At 43.1% G+C, this 21,856-nt stretch overlaps 1 protein-coding gene across 4 annotated transcripts in view; it reads left to right on the top strand.

Moving 5' to 3' along the window:
* The window catches only part of MYO5B (myosin VB), a 370,856-nt gene that overhangs the window by 147,310 nt on the left and 201,690 nt on the right, over positions 1 to 21,856 (top strand). For all 4 annotated transcript variants that reach the window (XM_059894726.1, XM_059894725.1, XM_059894727.1 and 1 more), the window contains exons 2-3: positions 7,737 to 7,847; positions 20,588 to 20,759. In XM_059894726.1, the coding sequence (XP_059750709.1) occupies positions 7,737 to 7,847; positions 20,588 to 20,759 (283 nt within the window). The remainder of the gene's footprint in view (positions 1 to 7,736; positions 7,848 to 20,587; positions 20,760 to 21,856) is intronic.

The following is a 21,856-nucleotide window of genomic DNA, read 5'->3' as shown; positions in this document are numbered from 1 at the left end:
CTGTGCCCAGACTGCCTTGCTTCAAGTCAAGACTACATTGTGACTAAAACTTCAGTCTGATTCTTAACTCCAAAACTACTTAGTGGCTTAACTTGGCAGGTCATTGTCAATGGGTGTTTGCACTTTTTTCATGTGTGATTATAAGACACTTTAACTGTATAAAATACGTACTCAGTGGGACCTGGGCTGCTGTAAGAAAGTCAATATTCCTCCATGGGTGGGGGGAGACAGTGGAGGACTTAGAGTCTGAGATCTTCTCTTTGATTCTGCCCTGAACTTGGCTCTTCACTGTGAACTTTGGCAAATTGTCCAGTATGTTTTACCCTCAAGTTTCTTCTTTGTGAAATATTAGTGATAACCCTGCTCATCTTATTTCAGTTTTAAAACTAAGATGAAATGATTAAATTACATATATTAGTGTAAGATTATGGAGGTGGCATTATTAATAATTCTATGGAGTGAATGTTTCCAATGTTCCTATTCTCTTTTCCCTGAAGTCCACTTTGCTTCTGAGGCTCACTCTGAAACAGTGATTTTAACTCTGATGGCGCATTCATCACTTGGAAAGCGTAAAAAGAAAGTACAGTGCTTGGGGCCTACTCTCAGACTTAATCTTAATTATTCAAGTGTGGGACATGGGCATTTGGTCTTTTTTTTTTTTTTAAAGATCTGCAGATAATTCTTAAATGCCAGCCAGCGTTGAGAGTCACTCCTCTCAGGGTTTTGAGGTTGAAGTAGTCTAGATCCAGTTACTGATTTTAAGGCAAAGCATGGCTACCTATGTATGATGATTTGCAGGACATCTAAAGGATCCCAGTAACATGGAACACCTAGGGTTTGTTTCCCGTTCCCTAATCGTCTGCAGGATCCCAGGAGGATCCTGCCTTCTAGACGGCACAGTGTCTAATATCATCACCACTGTCACTACTGCCTAATGTGTACAGTACCAATACTGTGGGATTTCATCTAATTCTTAGGACACTTCATGAGGTTGGTCTAACTTTTGCCCAGATTGTTCAAATGAGGAAACCGAGGCTCAGACCCATTCATCACCTTACCCAACCTAATGAGTGGTGGTTGGAAGTCTTACCCAGGCTGTCTAGCTCTAGAGCCCGCACACTTAACCACAGTACTGCACTGCATGATAATTAGTATAAATGGGTAAATGCTGTCCTCTTCTCAGCATTATACTTACATTTTAGCAGGGGCTTTCTGCAGGTAGTGCTCTGCTCAGGATAAAGAATCCTCAGACTGGAATTTCATGTTCGACCACAGGCCAGTGGGGAGAGGCCTCCGGGCACATGAGGGTCTGTGCTGCCCTGCAAATCAGTCACCAAATCAAACCACAAGGACTGCTGGTTTTCAGACCTGCCTGCACATTGGATGCAGCTGGGGAGCTTTAAAAAAAACACTGCCTGGTTCCCACCCCCAGAGATTGATGTAACTGGCCTGAGGGGTTGCCTGGCTGGGGAAGCTTTAAAAGTTCCGCAGGTGGTTCTCCCCTGCGCCAGGGTTGAGCACTAGTGCCAGAGGCAGCTGCTCCCTCCAGCTGTGTGTCAGAGCTGCCTCTGTGCCTGCTGCAGATCTCGGAGAAATGAACTCCGGCTGGAGAATCGCTCTCAGTACTAATGCATTTCATTTCAGAGAGGCATCTGCCTTCTCCGGTTAATACACAGGGCTCTTTCCAAAAGAAAAATCAGTTTTTCTTTGACAATTAGGTCAGACATTATTTTATTTACTTTGATATGATGGGATTAAGTATTGTTAAAACAGCATAGTGACAAATTGAGTAGTACTGTAATAGGATTCTGTGAGGGAGCTTGTCTTTCCTACAGTCTACTGCCTCCAGGAAAGTTGGTAGAGGTCAGATTTGTTTGAAGGAATTCCCTGAAGGTGAGAAAAAATGAAGAGGCAACACAGAACCTTGGTTGTAGAAAGTTTCTGTCTGGCTCATAGAAATGATGGCTTTCTGTTAAAAGAATATATTTTATCTTACTGCTTTTCCAGATATTAGAAGTGAGAACCCATGTCAGGAGAGAGTGTGCAGGATGCTGTTTGCATCATCTGCAACCAAAACAGTTTTTGTTTTTTAAATTGAGGTGAAATTCACATGACAAAAAATTAACTATTAAATGAACCGTTCAGTAGCATTGAGTGCATTCACAATGTTGTGCAACCACCATGTCTATCTAGTTGCAGAACATTTTCATCATTGCAAAGGAAACCCTTCCCTTACAAATTCTTTCCATCTCCGGATTAGAGACCTAAATGTTAAGACCGGGCACTATAAAACTCTTAGAGGAAAACATAGGAAGAACACTCTTTGACATAAATCACAGCAGGATATTTTTTGATCCACCTCCTAGAGTAAAAAAAAAATAAAAATAAAAAAAATAAAAACAAAATAAAATAAAAACAAAAATAAACAAATGGGACCTAATGAAACTTAAAAACTTTTGCACAGCAAAGGAAACCATAAACAAGACAAAAAGACAACCCTCTGAATGGGAGAAAATATTTTCAAATGAATCATTGGACAAAGGATTAATCTCCAAAATATATAAACAGCTCATGCAGCTCAACATTAAAAAAACAAACAACCCAATCCAAAAATGGGCAGAAGACCTAAATAGACATTTTCCAAAGAAGGCATACAAATGGGCAAGAAGCACATGAAAAGCTGCTCAACATCACTAATTATTAGAGAAATGCAAATCAAAACTACAATGAGGTATCACCTCACACCAGTTAGAATGGGCATCCTCAGAAAATCTACAAACAGCAAATGCTGGAGAGGGTGTGGAGAAAAGGGAGCCCTCCTGCCTGCACTGTTGGTGGGAATGTAAATTGATAACAGCCACTATGGAGAACAGTATGCAGGTTCCTTAAAGAACTAAAAATAGAATTACCATATGACCCAGCCATCCCACTACTGGGCATATACCCAGAGAAAACCATAATTCAAAAAGACACATGCACCCCAATGTTCATTGCAGCACTATTTACAATAGCCAGGTCATGGAAGCAACCTAATTGCCCATCGACAGACGAATGGATAAAGAAGTTGTGGTACATATATACAATGGAATATTACTCAGCCATAAAAAGGAACGAAATTGGGTCATTTGTAGAGGTGTGGATGCATCTAGAGACTGTCATACAGAGTGAAGTAAGTCAGAAAGAGAAAAACAAATATCGTATATTAATGCATATATGTGGAACCTAGAAAGTGGTACACATGAACCGGTTTGCAGAGCAGAAATTGAGACACAGATGTAGAGAACAAACGTATGGACACCAAGGCGGGAAAGTGGTGGAGGGGGGTGGTGTGATGAATTGGGAGATTGGGATTGACATGCATACACTGATGTGTATAAAATGGATGACTATTAAGAAAAAATAAATAAATTAAAAAGAAACCCACAAATTCTTTCCATCTCCACAGCTCAGATCACCTCTGTCTTCCTCCCTCAAGTCTTTTTTGTTTAATTGAAGTATAGTTGATTTACAATATTGTGTTAGTTTCAGGTGTACAGCAAAGTGATTTGGTTATATATATATATATATATATATATATATATATATATACTTTAAAAATTCTTTTCCATTATAGTTTATTATAAGATATTGAATATAGTTCCCTGTGCTATACAGTAAATCCATGTTGTTTATCTATTTTATACATGGTAGTGTGCATCTGTAAATCCCATACTCCCAATTTATCCCTCCCCGCATTCCCCTTTGGTAACAGTAAGTTTATTTTCTGTGTTTGTGAGTCTGTTTCTGTTTTGTAGTAAGCTCATTTGTATTGTTTAGATTCCACATGTATGTCTCCCTCAAGTCTTTGCTGGCTACTGTGTTCCTTATCTCTCCTTCCTCTCAGTTTGTGTGTCTGTTCTCTTGGCTGTTTACTTTGTACTGATCATGCCCCACCTTGTACTCGGTTACAGGGGCAGTGGATCTTCCTTGGCCTGAGTGGAGAGGCTTGTTGGCTCAGTCAGCACATAAAGCAAAACTTGATTGTGGTTAAAATTGCCCTTGGAAGTCCTATAAATAGCTCAAGTGCGGCGTATGTGACATTGGGTGAACAGCCCTGCTCAGTAACTCATAGGCACCTTAAGCCAAGAATCTATGAAGTAGCGTAAAGGTGGGGAGGCCTGCCTGCAGATGTCACCCATCCTGTACCATCACAATACAGGGTTTACTTCATTCTTGTTTAACAATGAACTGCTGTAATCTCAATGCATGTCCACATGTGTCTTCATTGTGGGGATGGAGGACACGTGACAGCATCTAGCACAGAGTGGGTACTCAGATGTTTACTGGATTTGAATCTAAAGCTTGCTTGATCAGATCTGTAATGCACACTAGCCTTTAAGACGTTGTAGGAGAATCTGGTCACCTGTTTCCTCTCTAAGTTGGCATTTACCATCGTTGCCCTCCCTTCTCTTGCCTTGCCTGCCCCCCCACCACTGAATAGCTGTTACTCTCCTTTGAAATTGGTCACACCTCCCCCTAGAGTATATTTTTTATTTGTATTATCTATCCAGCTAGACTGTATGTTCCTTAACGTGAGGGTATAGATCTTCATGTTTATATTTGGTTACATGTTGCTTATCACAGTGTTTTATGTGTAAACCAGGTGCCCCATAAACACACCTTCTCTCTTCACTGATTCCTGTCTCAGTAAACATTTCCTGAGCATCTACTACATGCCAGGGGTACAGAAATGCCCCATGGTGTATCTGAAAGACCTTGAAGTAGTAAGAGGAAACTGACGTGAAAGAAATGACTGCAAAAACCATAAAGAAAGTTGATCATAGAAGAGTTGATTGCGGCAGTCCGGAGTTGGGAAGGGCTACCTCTGTAGTGCACAGGGAAGGAAGGGTTCAGTGAGGAGACGGTGCTGGAACTTTGACTCTGCCCACATAGACAATGAGGAAAGGACATTCTAGGCTGAGGAAACAGCATGTTCAAAGGTAGAGGGCAGCAAACCTTTTCTGTAAAGGGCCAGAGGGTAAATATTTTAGGTTTGGGGCCATAGGGCCTATGTTACAACTGTCACTGATATGTGGAAGCAGCCACAGACAACACGTAGATAGAATGTGTCCTTGTGTTCCAATAAAACTTTACGTACACCAAAATTTGACACGAATAGTTTTCATGTGTTAGCATGTGATTATCATTCTTTTGATTTTTTTTTCCCAGCTGTTTAACCATTTAAAGACTATTCTTCACTCATTGGCTGTATAAAAACAAGTGGCACACCAGATTTGGTCCAGGGCTATAGTCTAGCCTGTGTACAAAAACAGGGAAGAGTGAGATCATATTGCAGGAGCAGAACAGTAGGTACTTAGGTGTGCCCATTCCGATGCCGTTGGTGTGAGATTCTGCATTTCTAACCAGCTCCCAGGTAGTGGTGAGGCTGAGGCCCTCACCTGGAGTAGCAAGGAACTGAAGTATCAGTAGGGTCCCCTTATGCCCCTGATGCTCTGATGGATTGTGTGGGTTTAGGAAAATATAGATGACAATTGTCTGCCTACCAGGTGTTTTCAGTCTGCTTAGAGAGGAGAGATTTATGTAAGTAGAAAGGTAAATGGACCCTCCCAGAGCGAGAGTTAAACAGCAGCAGAGCCAGGCAGCGAGGTTCCCCAGTGCTGGGTGCAGTGACCTGTCCGGTGAGAGGCATGTGAACAGCAGGGTTAAGGCCAGCGGAGCCCCCGTGTGAGCTGGGACTGGGCTCCTTGGCTTCCAGTACATCACGCAGCTTGACGACGTCCGCACATCCCCACCTCCACTCGCTTCCTGTTGGCATTTCCCCCTTCTTCTCTCGTTTGTCACTCTGTTATCTTGAGCCTTTCCTGACGCCACTTTACACTGAGTGAAGACTTGGCTTTGAATAGAGCTTCTGGGGTGCACTGTCCTCCCTCTGACTGGAAGGGGAGTCCCGACGGCCTAACTCAGGGACGGGGAGTGTAGCGAGGCTAAGGAAAGTCGCTCACTTGAAGCTGGGGGACAGGAGCTTCAAAGTCCCCACAGCTGGATGGATGGTGGACTTAAATGGTAGAGGAGGAGGTAAGTTAGAACACCTGAAGGGAGAGAAATGTTGAAACACTCAGTTTTCTCTGGAGATACCTCCAAACATTCTTCATGTATTACTCGATAGCACTCAGATACTATAAAGCTCTAGAGTATCTTCCTCTTAAAGATATAGGAATACCTTGCTGTAGTGCAGGCTCAGAGGCAGAGAGACAGTCCTGTGAACTTGATTCATTGTAAAACCAAAAACAAACGACTTTGGCTTTGTACCCTGAGCTGGGGTATCAGCGATGCAAGTTGGTGGTGGTTTGCTTTCCCATTAACTGGTGTTCTGAATCTCTTGCCTCACGACTTTTACTCCTCGATCCTGAATTAGAGACGAGTGTAGCAGGGGCCGGGGCTTGCTTTTAAAAAAGGCCAGTGATCACGTGGAACAAAATGCCGTAAAAAAGCAGGACCAAAATCAAGTCGGCAACTGGCTGGCCATAGGGCCTGTGCTTTGCTGCCCCTCCACGGGGGAGGTGGGTTATGCTGACCCAAGCACACATTCTGGCTGGCCTCTGGTCTTAAGAACTATTCATTTCAGGAGTATTAATTTTGCTAAGAATATTCTGTGGCCATTTTATAGATATATATATATGATTATACATAACTATAAATATACAAATATAATTATATATAAAAATTAAAAAAATATATATATATAATGGGGGGGTATGTGCCCGTGTACACAGACATCTTCTCAAGCAAATAGGCCCTGTGGAAATCGCATACCTATGAGACAAATACTGAGAAAATGTGTCTGACAGAGGTAAGGAGCGTGGTGCCGAGAGAGACGGCCACTAGTAGATGCTGCCGTTTGGTGCAGCAGACCCGTGGTTCTCCCCAGCTGCACGTTACACTCACCTTGGAGCTTTCATGTCACCTCAAATGCTGCGTGGGTCTGAGGTGAACCCCGATTGGTCTTTTCAAGGCTCCCAGGTGATTCTAATGTGCAGTCAGGGCCGAGAGCCCACGAGTGACATTGACAGTGCCTCCCACTCACCAAGGGCTGCATTCTTCCCTGCCAGGATTTGGCCAGCTTAATGACCTTGCGGATGTTCGATCCGGATGGCGGCTGGGGAAGGATGCCTGAGATTTGGGGGTATGTTTGTGGCTTAAAGAATGCACAACTAAATTGAGATTGCTGACCACTCAGGAATATATTAACACAGTTTCAGTTTGCTGACCACTTTCTTTCACTTGTGCAGGAAAATGGCTTTGACCCTGAATGCAGAATATCAAAGCAGAGATTCCCAAGCTCTGAAGACTTGCTACACTGTCTCGTTGGGTTTTGCATGTGTCGTCTTAATCGTTGTTTGCAGCACACTAGACACTCCCTCTGACGTTGCTATTTTGTACCACGTTTTGAGATAATGGTGTAAAACTCTGGGTATAACCAAATCTAGGCTTGGCATTCCCCTGGTAGAATTCGAATTTCATTTATCTGTGACATTCTGTTAGGATCTAGAAGGAGTCCTCTGTAACCAGTCCTGTGAGTTGTCTCTTGTCATGGTATTGGATCACCTTGTATCTTGAAATGAGAAGGGAGGGAAATGTGTGCAGATGACTTTAAAAGTTCTCCTGAGGGCCCCTCATAGAGAGCACACCTGAAAGCTTCTCTTGGCATCTAAGTTTCTTCTCTTTTAATCTTTCAGTACACAAAGGTCTGGATCCCTGACCCCGATGAAGTGTGGCGCTCGGCTGAATTAACCAAGGACTACAAGGAGGGCGAGAAGAGCCTCCAGCTCCGACTGGAAGATGAAACTGTGAGTGCAGTGCTGGGGGTGGGAGTGCAGAGCTCTGCTAAGCGGGGCTGGATGCTACACTGTGGCTAGAGCGTGTCCTGCACGTTGGAGCTTCTGAGCCCCTGGCAACCGTTTTGTTGCTGTTGATGGTAATGTATGTGAAAGTTTAAACCATGAAGCTGCTGAGTGGATGGCCCATTACAAACAAGTGCCCGTTGGTGTTAGCAGCTGAGAGATGGCGGGTGACTGAGGCAAGGATCTTCTCCGTGGAGTGGAGGGCACAGGAGGCTTCCCTCCGTGGGGTTGAGGCTCAGTGGGAGGTGAGGGGGAGCCACCTGCCATAAGAGCCAGTGCCTGGTACAGTGATTGGAGTACCGGCTCTGGGCCCAGCCTGCCTGGGTTGGGATCCTGGCTTGGCCCTTGCTAGCTTTGTGCCCTTGAGCAAGTTAGCAATTTTTCTGTGCCTATTACTTCATCTGTGACATGGGGGTGATAGTTGGTCTAGGGAGCTCCTTAGAATAAAATGAGTTACTATGTGGCATGTACTTAGAGTCATGCCTGGCATGTAAGCACTCATTACATGTTATTTGCTCCAGTGAGAGTTTTTGTTTTTGTTTTTTTTGGGCTGTGTTGGGTCTTCGTTGCTGTGCACGGGCTTTCTCCAGTTGCAGCGAGTGGGGGCTACTCTTCGTTGCGGTGCGCGGGCTTCTCATCACGGTGGCTTCTCTTGTTGTGGAGCACGGGCTCTAGGAGCGCAGGCTTCAGTAGCTGTCGCGCATGGGCTTAGTTGCTCCGCGGCATGTGGGATCTTCCCGGACCAGGGCTCGAACCCGTGTCCCCTGCATTGGCAGGCAGATTCTTAAGCACTGTGCCACCAGGGAAGCCCCGAGAGTTTTTTCGTTAGTTGATTTTCAGGTGGTTTTGCTCAAAAGGAAGACAAGGTAGTAACCAGGAAATGGTATTCCTTCTAGAAGGTCTGATTCAGTTTCCCTTTTCACGAGCCTTTTGTCACTACCCTTCCCTGTGATTTGTGCATTTCACACATACTTGAAGGCGTGCACTGCGCTGGCCATGGGGGTTTATGGGTGATCGGCTGCGGCCCTGCCATTCGTGGGGGCTCAGTGCTGGAGGGCTTAGTGAACGTGAACACAGAAATACGGGAAAGAGCCCGAGCAGCCTTCAGCAGGCACGGAAGCAGCAGACGAGGTACAGGAGGAAAGTGAGGAGGGAGCGGAGGTGAGGGTGTCGGGGGAGGGGCTGTGGAAAGGAGCCAGCATTGAAGACTCAGGCCCGGGTGGGCAGAGGGGAGCGTCCCAGGCAGGAGTTGTGCGCCAAAGCCCCGAGGCCTCAGGGTGTCCCCTTTGAGAGTGTGGAAGGAAGGGAGGCCAGTGCACCTGGAAGCCACTGCAGAAGGGGACAGACGGGACAGCCTGAGGCTGAGGACGCAGGTCGTGCATGCAGGGTTTACAGTAGGGGAGACTGGGAGATGAACAGGCTTCGAACCAAGTGGCCAAAAAAATCAAGATTTGGCTTTGGGATGGGTCAGGTTTGAGGGGCTGCAGAGCAGGTCTGGCCTGGGGTGATTATTGCCTCTCTGTGAACTGCAGGAGCACTGAAAGTTTGTCCCCCATCACTTAGCCTTTGATCATTTACTGTCTTACTGTTTTTCCTTCTTCTAAGCTCTTTGGTCCTGTCTTTCTAGGTAGTAATGACCTGCTTGAGAAATGGACCTTGTCTTATGCTTTGCTCACATGTACTTAACAGTGGTTGGTGATTAATACATTGATTAGTAGGAAGGTTGAACATCTTGCTCCTCCTAACTTCTATTTTGTATCAACTTTGAGCACATTCCTTGGTAAACCTGGGACAGTCAGTTGGTTAGTTTGTTAAAAGTTGTTTACACTAAGGTGTGCTCACCTCCCCTTCCCTTTCCTGGCAGGCAGACTTTGCCAGCCTCCTCTTGGTTTTGAGGTGAGAAACAAAATTCCCAACAGATGGAATCATGTTTATCATGTTGAATAACTTACCACCCCACGCCCAAAACAAAATAAAATTAGTTCACCCACGTGAATGGTGTATCTTCCGCTCCAGCAGATTTCATTTCAGTTGATCTTGTAAGTCGGTGGGTGTTTTTTAAAGAGTTGTACGGAGGGAGTGTCAGCTGTGTTGCTAAAACAGAGCAGATGCCCACGTCCCCAGTGGAGAATGAGTTCTGCCCTGCGTGACTAATCCTGGCAGCTGCCCAGGACCCGTCTCCTGCCCCCTCCCCTGCTACACGGCCATCAGCTGTAATCAGAAGAGATGGCTGGGGCTGGAGGTTAGCAGTTCTGGAGATATAATGGGCTCTGAGCATCGGACTCTGTCCAGGTCGCTCCTGGGCTGTGTGGTTTTGTGACCGTACTTTTTGATGCCCCACTGTTAGGGTAATGATCACTCTACTCCACCCACCTAGAGTTCTGCTTCTCACTCTACATATCCTACCAATTCATCAAGATCCAGCTTAAATGCTACAGTTCTCTTGGCCCAGGTGTGACAATCATCTCCAAACTCAATTCAAACAACGCTGAGCATGGCTTCAATTTACACTTCCTGCAGTTACACGCTTTTTGGCCTACTGTGTCCTCTCTCTCCAACCAGACTGTGGGTGCCTTAAGAAGTGGGGAGAGGTTTCACATTTCTTAGTGTTCATTCAGGAAGGAGCCTATCAAATAATTGATACTTCACAAACGTTGGCTGATATGACTTAACACAGGAGCTGAGGCTGGAATCAGGGGAGGTAAAAATGAGGGAATGGGCATTTCGGATCTTGAACAAGGGAGGAACAGAAATAAAGTAGCGGTCAGTCCCCTTTCTGAGCTGTCATTAGGAGTGACTCAGCTGAGCTGTGGACCAGAGGCAGGAGAACAGAAGTTGGATGGCTGGACTCTGAATGTTTGAAGAATCTCCTCTGTAGCTAAAAGCATCCTTGATGTACCAGGTTGGCTGAAAAATCCACCCCAGAGTCTCTTTCCCCGCCCTCTGCTCCTCCCTCTGAAGTCCAATAGTGTGGGTTTAACTGTATCAGCAAAGGTTGTAAATAACTAGTTCTCTTCTAAAACAAAGTTCTTAACCTATGGCTTCTACCTTAGCAGTAAGTAACCTGTGTGCTCTGCTCTGTGCAAGGTGGTCAGGCCCCCCAGTGTTCCTCTAAAGATGTTTTTTTCCCCCTGTTGCTTGCTTGCTTCTTATTTATTTGTTTATTTATTTGGGTAAAATATACAAAACATAAAATTTACCGTGTCAACCGTTTTTAAGTGCACGGTTCAGTGGCATGAAATACTTACCCATTGTTGTGCAGCCATCACCACCATCCATCTCCAGAGCTGTTTTCATCTTGCAGAACTGAAAGTCTCTACCCATTGAATACTATCTCCCTATTTCCCCCTTTCCCTGCAGCCCCTGGTAATCCCTGTTCACCTTTGTCTCTGAGTTGGATTCTTCTAGGTACCTCAGAGAAGTGGAATCATATGATACTTGTCCTTTTGTGTCTGGATTGTTTCAGCCCAACGTAAGATGTTTTCTGTTTAAGCCAGTGAGAAGATGGGACACTTCTTGGGGTTAAAGCATCGTGTCTTCTCTTTTTCTCCCCACGGCTGTGAAGGGTGCAAGGTATCTAGGTGTGCCAACCCTTAGCACAGTACCCTGTTTAGACCGGGTAAAGCACCTCAGTGTATGCAGACCTTGGTGATAAATGCAGCTACCTAATTCTTTGCACGGCGTGGAGCTCTGCCTGGCAGACCTTCTCTCAGTTGCCCCAACTTCCCTTACAAACTGCTCAGCTCCTGCCCTCTACTGGCAGGGAAAACTCTCCCCGTTTCCATGGTTTTGCGTTTAAATTCTGTTTTTCCAAACAAGTTTGTATCCCATGTCCAGGGCGAGTACTCCCTGTGTGCAAGGCCCTGGCAGTGTTCATGAGCGAGAGGAAGATGGGGAGACGTGAGCTTTAAGAAGAGCAACGTGCTCTATCTGTGTCTCTGCATATCCAAGCCTGCTGATGTTTCTGGGGCCAGGGCAAGAATGGGGATGTAGCCTACGTCTGTTTAAATATTAAAAGCATATTTTATCAAAATTATTTAGGTAAATCTGACATTTCTAATTCTTGAAAAAATAAAGCATTTAGTATATTAAAATGAAAGTAATGGCCATCATCAACAAATCTAGAAACAATAAATGCTGGAGAGGGTGTGGAGAAAAGGTAACACTCTTGCACTGTTGGTGGGAATGTACATTGATACAGCCACTATGGAGAACAGTATGGAGGTTCCTTAAAAAACTAAAAATAAAACTACCATACAACCCAGCAATCCCACTACTGGGCATATACCCTGAGAAAACCATAATTCAAAAAGAGTCATATACCGAAATGTTCATTGCAGCTCTATTTACAATAGCCAGGACATGGAAGCAACCTAAGTGTCCATCATCGGATGAATGGATAAAGAAGATGTGGCACATATATACAATGGAATATTACTCAGCCATAAAAAGAAACGAAATTGAGTTATTTGTAGTGAGGTGGATGGAGTTAGAGTCTGTCATACAGAGTGAAGTAAGTCAGAAAGAGAAAAACAAATACAGTATGCTAACACATATATATGGAATCTAAGGGAAAAAAAAAAAAGGTCATGAAGAACCTAGTGGTAGGATGGGAATAAAGACACAGACCTACTAGAGAGTGGACTTGAGGATATGGGGAGGGGGAGGGGTAGGCTGTGACGGAGTGGAAGAGTGGCATGGACGTATATACACTGCCAAACATGAAGTGGATAGCTAGGGGGAAGGAGCCGTGTAGCACTGGGAGATCAGCTCGGTGCTTTGTGACCGCCTGGGGGGGTGGGATAGGGAGGGAGGGAGATGCAAGAGGGAAGAGATATGGGAACATATGCATATGTATAACTGATTCACTTTGTTATAAAGCAGAAACTAACACACCATTGTAAAGCAATTATACTCCAATAAAGATGTTAAAAAAAAAAAAGAAAAAGAAAGTACTTGCATCTCAACTCTTCGGTCTCCATCTAGCTGCCAGTATAAAGAACTGCTACCTTGCATTGGGCATGTCATGTCTGTACCTACATATAAACAAATTTAAGAGGAACGTGACTTGTTCAGTACTGCAGAGTGTTCCTCATAAGTCAGGTTTGCAGTGCTTGCAAATACTGTACTAATTTGTGAGCACCTCTGAAACCACAATTAGAATGTGCAGAGAAGCAAGGCATTGGATATTCGGCCCAACTGGGAACCGGTGTTTCATTATATGAGAATTTTTTTTTGCATTTGTGCTATCTGGAAGGAAGGATTAACAAGCTAATTTGTCTTTCCTTTTATCTAAACGTCTTTGCTGCCCAGTGCCTCCCCACACTCCAAAGCAGTGTCTGTCTCTGACGTTGGTGATGTTATAGCCCACCAACCTTCAAGGTGCCTGGGCACATTTGTCTTATTTCAAGGACACAGGGCAAGAGGTGTGCAGAAGCATTTCCCTGGGGCCTGACGGCATTCGTCACAAGAGTGTATGTTGAGGGTTGCAGATCTCACTGTGTCAGCACTGAACGCTGATCCCAAGTGACAGAGGTACCATGTGTTCTTTAAATAAGGTTATATTTTGCATTTGTGATGTTGGAGCCCTTTAAGAGGCAGGGTCCAGGGAAGGGCCCCTCTTGCTCAGGTCTAAGGATGGTACCGAACATATCAGGGTATTATAGCGAGGAAAGAGCAAACATGGTTCTTCAAGTCAAGAAGCGACAGACGCACAGAAGAGCTAGGACTGTTGTCCTTACACATCGGTGTACTCAGACCACATACCTTGAGAGTGCTCACAGAGCTCACATAAACCCCGTGCAGATTAAGTGCCAGCTGCATGTACATCTGGCAAAACCGCAGAGCTAAGAGCATTTGGTAATACTTCTCTGGTACCAGTAAAGCCTCTTAGTGCACGTGACTTTGATTATTTCTTTTTTCTTTTTGTTTTACTGGTTTTTCCATTCTTTCTTACTTTCGTATTGGTTTATGGGTCATCTAATACTTTTTATCTTTATCTTTGTTTTGTTCTCAATTGCTCAGTAATACACCATTGAGACAGTATTACCCTTTGTTGATTGGATGGCAAGGATAATATGGAAGGCAATATTTATATTGTACATATGCAAAAAATGTTTCCTTAAAGTTATAAAATAACACATTGCGTATAAATATCTATTGGTAATATTGTTACCAATACAATTAGTTATCTTGTCTACAGTGGTATTTTTTTTAATTAATATATTTTGTAAAATACACGTAACAAAATTTACCGTCTGCACCATTTTTAAGAGTACAGTTCAGTGGCATTAAGTACATTTACATTGTTGTGCAATCATCACTACCATCCATCTCCAGATGGATCTCTGTTACTTAGTTATTATCATTGACCTCGTCCCCTGCTGTATTCATGATCTTTTCCATCAGTTAGGATATTTTGCCTGGCTGCTTCTGCTTGGAGGTTGGTGAAGCAGTGATATTTGCCCCCAAGGGACATTTGGCAATGTCTGGATACATTTTTGGTTGTCATGACTGAGGAGGGAGGTTTGCCATTGGCATCTAGTGATAGGTAGAGAGCAGGGATGTTGCTAAGAGGACCCTCCCCCAAAGAAACAACTATCAGTCCTAAATGAAAACAGTGCCAAAGTTGAGAAACCCTGGTTTAAGCCTGTAGAGGAAATGGTCCTGGACTTGCCATTGCTGAAAGACACCATGTCAAAAGCTAAACTTTTATAACTCCATATTCTAACAGAATATGTAAATTGTTTTCCCCGAAATAAATTGAAATCAAAAGATTATTTTTGACTTCACATTTTTATGCTGCTGTAATTTTGTTTATAATTTAAACTTCTTAATTGCCTATTTTCATTTATGTTTTTTTTTCCTTTAATTACTTGCATCACCATTCATTCATTATTCATTCATTAGAAACAGTTATTATTGAGCAATTATTATATGTCAAGGTCTGGTTATACAGCGGTGAAAATGGTACATCTGTACCTTTGTGGAGCTTTCAGTCTAACTTATAATGAATGTAATACATACACAAATATAGGCTTTAGAATATGAAAAGTTCAAGGCCAAGAATCTTTAGAAATCCATTAGAAACATGGTGAGGTGCTTGACTCTACCCCGCTGCTCCCTCTGTCTTCACTCCCCAACCCCACACACTTTTTTGAAACCCCCTTGGGCAGCTACCTCAGAGTTTCGTGCTGACTTACTAAAGCAGGAACACTTACCATGGTAGAGGTGGCATGCAGATGTTCTACCATGGTTCTCAGCCACCTTGCAGGTTATGTGGGACCCCATGATTACCTCCGTCCAGAGAGCCCTAGGTAGAATTCCTGTCTATCACTTACAGGAGGCAGAAGCATAGAAGAGCCTATGGGAGTTTGCCATGCTCTCTTCTTCCTCTGCCTGGTGACGGTGGAGGCCACGTGTTAATGTCTGGTTGACCTTGTGGAGCAGAGCTTCCATCCCAGCCAGCCTTGGGTACCTAGCATGAATGAGAGAGAAACCTTTGTGGTACTGAGCCGCTGAGATTTCAGGGTTAATTTGTTATTTCTTCATAACCTAACTGACCCTTCCTAACTAAGAAGTTCATATGAGTCACAGAGTATTTTATTTTTCAAGTAATTGCATGCCTGTGCTTAGGCCTGGGCTAAGTGATACGAGGCGAAGAATAAGAAGGTTCTTTTTAAGAAGCATGATCTTTTTGGAGACTGGAGAAGATGGAGCTGTAAGATTTAAACGCAGCTATCACAGAATAAGACACAGCAGAGCATTCATTAAGTGAATGTTTTTTGTATTCGTTTAGGACATAATGTAAACTGGACTTTTAGTGTGTGTTAAATGAACCTGGAGCCACACACTTGCTATTACAATAAGTGTAAGTGGATTCAAGCTTTGAGGTCTCCTATTTTCCAGGAGGATAGCTCAGAAAGAGAACACAGAAGAGAACGCACCCACATCCACTGACCTAAGTTAAGTACTTTAGACCAATAAAGTTGCAAGGGCCCTTAAAGATTGTTGGGACCAGTCCTCCCATCGTCTATGGAAATGAAGTGATGGTCTCAACACCTCAGAGCAATTAAGTTCAGTGGTTCTCAAGTTTGGCTGCATGATAGAAACCCCCGAGGAGCTAAAAAATTTTTGCAAAGCTCCAGCACAGCCAGACTTCTTAAATCAGAGTTTGGGGGTGGGACACAGCATAGTATCTTTTTGCAAGCTCCTCATGGGATTCCAAGGTGCAGGGGGTTGAGAGCCACTGCTTTAGTTGACAGCCAGGACTTGAATACAGGGTTTAACTCCTGGTCGGTCTCCATTTCTGTGAGCCATGTGGCACCTCAGGGTCAGCACCAATTGCTTGCCTGCTGTTAACTCTATTTTTACCAGCTTATCTTTTCTCTAGATCTTCTGCTTCTTTGGGTAGAGAAAGAAAACTTGTTTCTCCTACTCTACCATATATGCTGATTAGTAGCTCCAAATCTTTGTGTTGGGATTTGTCATTTGAAGATGTTTTTATGATTATGTTCTCTTGCTGTGGTACCATGTAACATGGACATGTTGAGGTATGGGAGAGGTCATGAAAATATCAGACATTTCATTCAACTGGTATTTTTAAGCACCTACTAAGCATTATAGAATCACCTACTGAGTTTAGAGCAATCTAGACCAACACTCTCCAAGAGAACATTGTGCTACAGTGGGATGTTCTCTATCTGTATTGTCCAGTATGGCAATCACTAGCCACATGTGGCTATTGGGCCCTTGAAATGTGGCTAGCATGAGAAACTGAAGTTTTAATCGTATTTAACTTTAATGAATTCAATTTGAATAACCATCTATTGGCAAGTGCAGGTCTAGACCAATCCTCTACCTTATGCCACCCTCTATATTCTCAAGTGGTGTCCAGTATCATTTGCTGGATGGTGACCATTTGGAGACCCCCACCTGTTCCTGATTCCCAGCTCCTGGCCTTGGAGAGGAGAAGGTCCACTCTGGGTGTGTGACCGAGCATTAATTTTGTGAAGGGTGTTAACATTCAGCCTCCTCTTTACCTCCAAAGTCCCAGTTATTATGTAGTGAAGTCTTTTGTGCAGAAAGTTCAATGTCTCTGATCGTGTCATAAACCCTTTAATTTCACATAAAACCATATTAACCGTAAGTGTTCAACCCTAGCAGCGCTATTAGAATCAAATACCTGTTAGAGAAAACAATGTGTTCTTCAGGCTCTCATTCGCTCCCTCCCTTGCCCTGGATATGCACAACCCCAGAAGTCTGTAGTTTTATGGAATGCTGAGCTTGCAGCTCTCACCTCTTTGCTGCTGCTCTGGGCATTTTTATTCCTTATCAATTTTACTGTAACCAATACCATTGGCTTATTTTTGGACCATGTTTTCACAAAACTGCCGATGCCTTTCCCTCCACACGCTTGGGGGAGAGTCTTTTGAGGGGAGATTCATCTGAGAAAATATGGAATGCCAGCATTTCTGCCTCAGGGTTTAAAGATACCGGGCTCAGGTCCCAGCTTTCTGATCTGAAAAATGGGGGGTTGGCTTGGGGAGCTCTGTGGCTCTGCAGCTGCTGTCTCTGTGCTGCTTACCAGGGAGGCGGGGTGGAGAGCCACGCGGGAGACCAGAGCAGACGCGCTCCTGCTGGGCAGAGGGACATCCGCATTGGGAAGTCTTTCAGAGGGCTCAGGGAGGGATGTGTGGTTAGAGGCCCAGTGACACCACCCACTCTGCTGGAGATGAAGGGGGTGAGGGAGCAATTCTAGAGGTTAATGAAATAAAAATCAACTCTCAACAGTCTCCATTTCCCCCTTGTTTCCCACCTCTTGGAAATTTTATCTGCATCTTCATGATAGTTGTTTGCTGGTCTCCTGTATGAAGTAAGTTTGATAAGAATAAAAGAGCTTTTTCACAGAAAGAAAAGAGCCTTGTTTAATATTTTATAAGTCCCAACAACAGGAAACTGTACAAAAGAAAACCTCACTAACACAGGTAACCATTGATATTTTGTTGCGATGTTATTCCAGTCAGACTTTAATATAAGTTTTAAATAAATGGAATCCTACTATAGATTTCATTCTGTAACATGCCTTTTGTTAGATGCAGCAGAATGCTGTGGGTAGCTGCCTGACCGTAAATACTGGTCTGTGTCGTGCTTTACTTCTGTATTTACAGCTTCGGGAGTTGATACATTTGCTCATTTGTAAGATTGTCTCCTGGGGCCAAGGAAGAATATATTTATGAGAAATTCTGACAAGGTGTTGCCACCTGCCCTCCAGAAAAGTTAAATCAGCCTGAACTCTTTTTGCCCACACCCGTCCTGGGTGTCAGTTTTTATGTACTTTTGCTTAGCTGATGGATAGTGGTGCTAATAATCTTTTATTTGCATCTCTTTTGTTAATGGTGAAGTTGAATAGTTTTTCACATATCGTCCATTTGTAGTTCTTATTTTGTGACTTGTATTCCGTGCACAATTTTCTGTGAGGGTATTGGTTTTCTTTTTGATTTCTTACAACTCTTTGGATGTTAGGAATATTCTGTTAAATAATGCAGAATAACTGTTCCCTTCTCTCAATTTACTCTGCATATGGTGTGTTTTATGATGGTTTTAAAGTTTTAGATTATAGTCAAGTTAATGAATATTTCCCTACATTGTTCTGGCTTTTGTCTCACCCCTTAAAGGTACTTCCTTTCAAAGCTTTTACGAAGATTTGCCCACATTTTCTTATTGGTTTTATTTTTCTTTTTTCATTTAATTTTTTGGTTTTATTTTTCTTTTTTCATTTAATTTTTATTTTTTTTCATCTAAAATTTATTTTAATATGAGGGAGAATAGAACACGGACTCAATTTTTTTTCCTAAATGGCTGCAAATTTACCTACCACTACTGAAAAATCCCTTTTAACATTTATTTGCTATTTTAATGTCATCATGAATAAATTACCCATATGTGCTTGCATTTATTTCTGGATCTGCTATTATGTTTCATTTATCTGTCTATTCTAACACCATTATGACAGTACTTTAATTTAAACCAATGCCATAGTAGCTTTAATAATATACCTTAATATCTGGTAGTACAAGTCCCTCTAAAAGTGGGACAGGAGAGAGCACTGAAAGACTTGTATAGAATAGCAATTCTTAAAATGTGATCCATAGGGAATTCCCTGGTGGCACAGTGGTTAAGATTCTGCCTACCAATGCAGGAGACTAGGGTTTGATCCCTGGTCCGGGAAGATCCCGCATGCCGCGGAGCAACTAAGCCCGTGCGCCACAACTACTGAGCCTGTGCTCTAGAGCCCACGAGCCACGACTACTGAGCCTGCGCCACAACTACTGACGCCCACGTGCCTAGAGCCCATGCTCCGCCACAAGAGAAGCCATCACAATGAGAAGCCAGTGCACCACAAGGAAGAGTAGCCCCCGCTCGCTGCAACTAGAGAAAGCCTGCATGCAGCAACGAAGGCCCAACACAGCCAGAAATAAATAATTAATTAAAAAAAAATATGATCCATAGGCCACCTGTATCAGAACTACATGGGGATTTTTAACAACTGATATTCCTGGTCCCTCCCCAAGAGCTCCTGAACATAAGTTGTGTTGAGGAAACTTATGTATTTATTTACTTACTTACCTAGCTAGCTAGCTAGCTAGCTGCGCCGGGTCTTACTTGTGGCATGTGGGATCTTTAGTTGCGACATGTGAACTCTTAGTTGCGGCATGTGGGATCTAGTTCCCTGACCAGGGATCAAACCTGGGCCCCCTGTATCGGGAGTGCAGAGTCTTAGCCACTGGACCACCAGGGAAGTCCCAAGGAAACTCTTTTTACAAGCTCTCAGATGATTTTTAAGAACACCATAAGAAACTTAACACTCAGATAAAACATGGTAAACAACAGTCAAGTTCCTTCTGTTTAAATGTTAAAGAACACTACCTTTTTATTAATTACTTCTTTGTATTAATTTCATGTGTACAGGTAGTCAATTATATATCCTGTCACTAAACGTATTTTGAGTATGTAGTCCAAGTGTTATGTATTCTGAGAGTACAAGGATAACACCTTGTATTTGAGATTTGACTTTAGGATGTGTAATCATACTCCCTAATTACACACACACACACACACACACACACCCCTCAAGCTCCTATTATACTTTAGGTTAAAGTAAAATTACTGCTCGCAGTTAGGTTGGGGAAAAATATGTGTACAACTTGAATGGAATTATGGAGAGCAGTTTGCTGGTTGTAAGGTAATCCAAAAAATAAAAAATAGGTGAGTGCGTTGGATGATGGGAGAGAGAGTAAAGCAACACCAGCATCAAATGGGGCAAACCAAAGAAGCTTTCCTGGATGGGAGAAAGAACAGTATGGCAACTAGAATTAAAGACTCAGTATTTTTGCATTGAGAAGCAGAACACTTTATTAAATCTACCTGTGCTTCCTGAATTTCTCATGTCATTCAGTCTTTTACCTTGATACACTGGGATTATGTTATCAGCAGATTTTCTACCTGGGCTGGTCACTTATGGCAACACAGGTATTTTGTTCAACTCGCTTTCTTTAAAACGTGTTATTTATCTTCACTTATGATCATGTTAGGGTAGCGATCCTAGCCAACAAGACAGGACATTGAACACAGGCTAAATGCTTCATAACTGTGCCTTTTTGTGTTTGCCACTTGCCTTTCCTTAGATTCGGGAATACCCCATTGATGTCCAAGGCAACCAGCTTCCCTTCCTGCGGAATCCAGATATCCTGGTGGGAGAAAATGACCTAACTGCCCTTAGCTATCTACATGAGCCTGCAGTTTTGCATAATTTAAAGGTCCGTTTCCTGGAGTCCAACCATATCTACACTTACTGTGGTAAGTGAGGGGTATCTATTGGCTGTGTGTGTTTGAAAGTGCTTACAATCTTTAGGCTTTACGTGTTAAACTCCAATGGTTAAGAATCCTACTTTCACTCTCATTATAAGTGTCTCTCACCTGAGACCCTTGAAATGTTTGCAGTCAGTGAATGTGGCTTAATTAGGCTGCCGTACCTCTCTGTGGGAGGATTGGTGTTAATCACAGCTCAAGCAGGGAAGAAATGGGCCACACCTTGTGGCTTGATGGTCAGGCACAGTCCTGGAATCAGTAGGAAAGCAGTAAATCCATCCCAGTGTGCTAGCTCAGGCGTTTGCTCTCACTGTGGAGCGCACTGCTGCAAATGTACAGCTGGCTTGTTTTTGTTTTTTTTTAACTTTTTATTTTATATTGGAGTATAGGTGATTAATAATGTGTTTCAGGTGTACAGCAAAGTGATTTTTAGTTATACATATATGTGTATCTCTTCTTTTTCAAATTCTTTTCCCCTTTAGGTTGTTACATAGTATTGAGCAGAGTTCCCTGTGCTATAAGTAGGTCCTTGTTTGTTATCCATTTTAAATATAGCATTGTGTACGTGTCAATCCCAAACTCCCTGACTATCTCTCCCCACCACACTTCCTCCCGGTAACTGTAAGTTGACTCTCTAAGTCTGAGTCTGTTTCTGTTTTGTAAATAACTTCATTTGTACCCTTTTTTTTAAGATTCTACGTATAAGCGATATCATACGATATTTGTCTTTCTCTGTCTGACTTACTTCACTCAGTATGACAATCTCTGTGTCCATCCATGTTGCTGCACATGGCATTATTTCATTCTTTTTAATGGCTGAGTAATATTCCATTGTATATATGTACCACATCTTCTTTACCCATTCTTCTATCGATGGACATTTAGGTTGCTTCCATGTCTTGGCTATCGTAAACAGTGCTGCAATGAACATTGGGGCGCATGTTTTTGTTTTCTGCTTGAGAAAGGGCTGCCTTTCTGTCTGACTCTCTCACTTGCCCATGTACAAACATGTGCATGATGAATATTTGTTGAATTCATGATCAGAAACCATGACAAATGCTTTTTTAAAATTTATTTATTTATTT

This window comes from Balaenoptera ricei, chromosome 14, assembly GCF_028023285.1.
Source record: "Balaenoptera ricei isolate mBalRic1 chromosome 14, mBalRic1.hap2, whole genome shotgun sequence".
NCBI classification, from domain to species: domain Eukaryota; kingdom Metazoa; phylum Chordata; class Mammalia; order Artiodactyla; family Balaenopteridae; genus Balaenoptera; species Balaenoptera ricei.
This window is presented reverse-complemented; position numbering and strand designations above follow the sequence as displayed.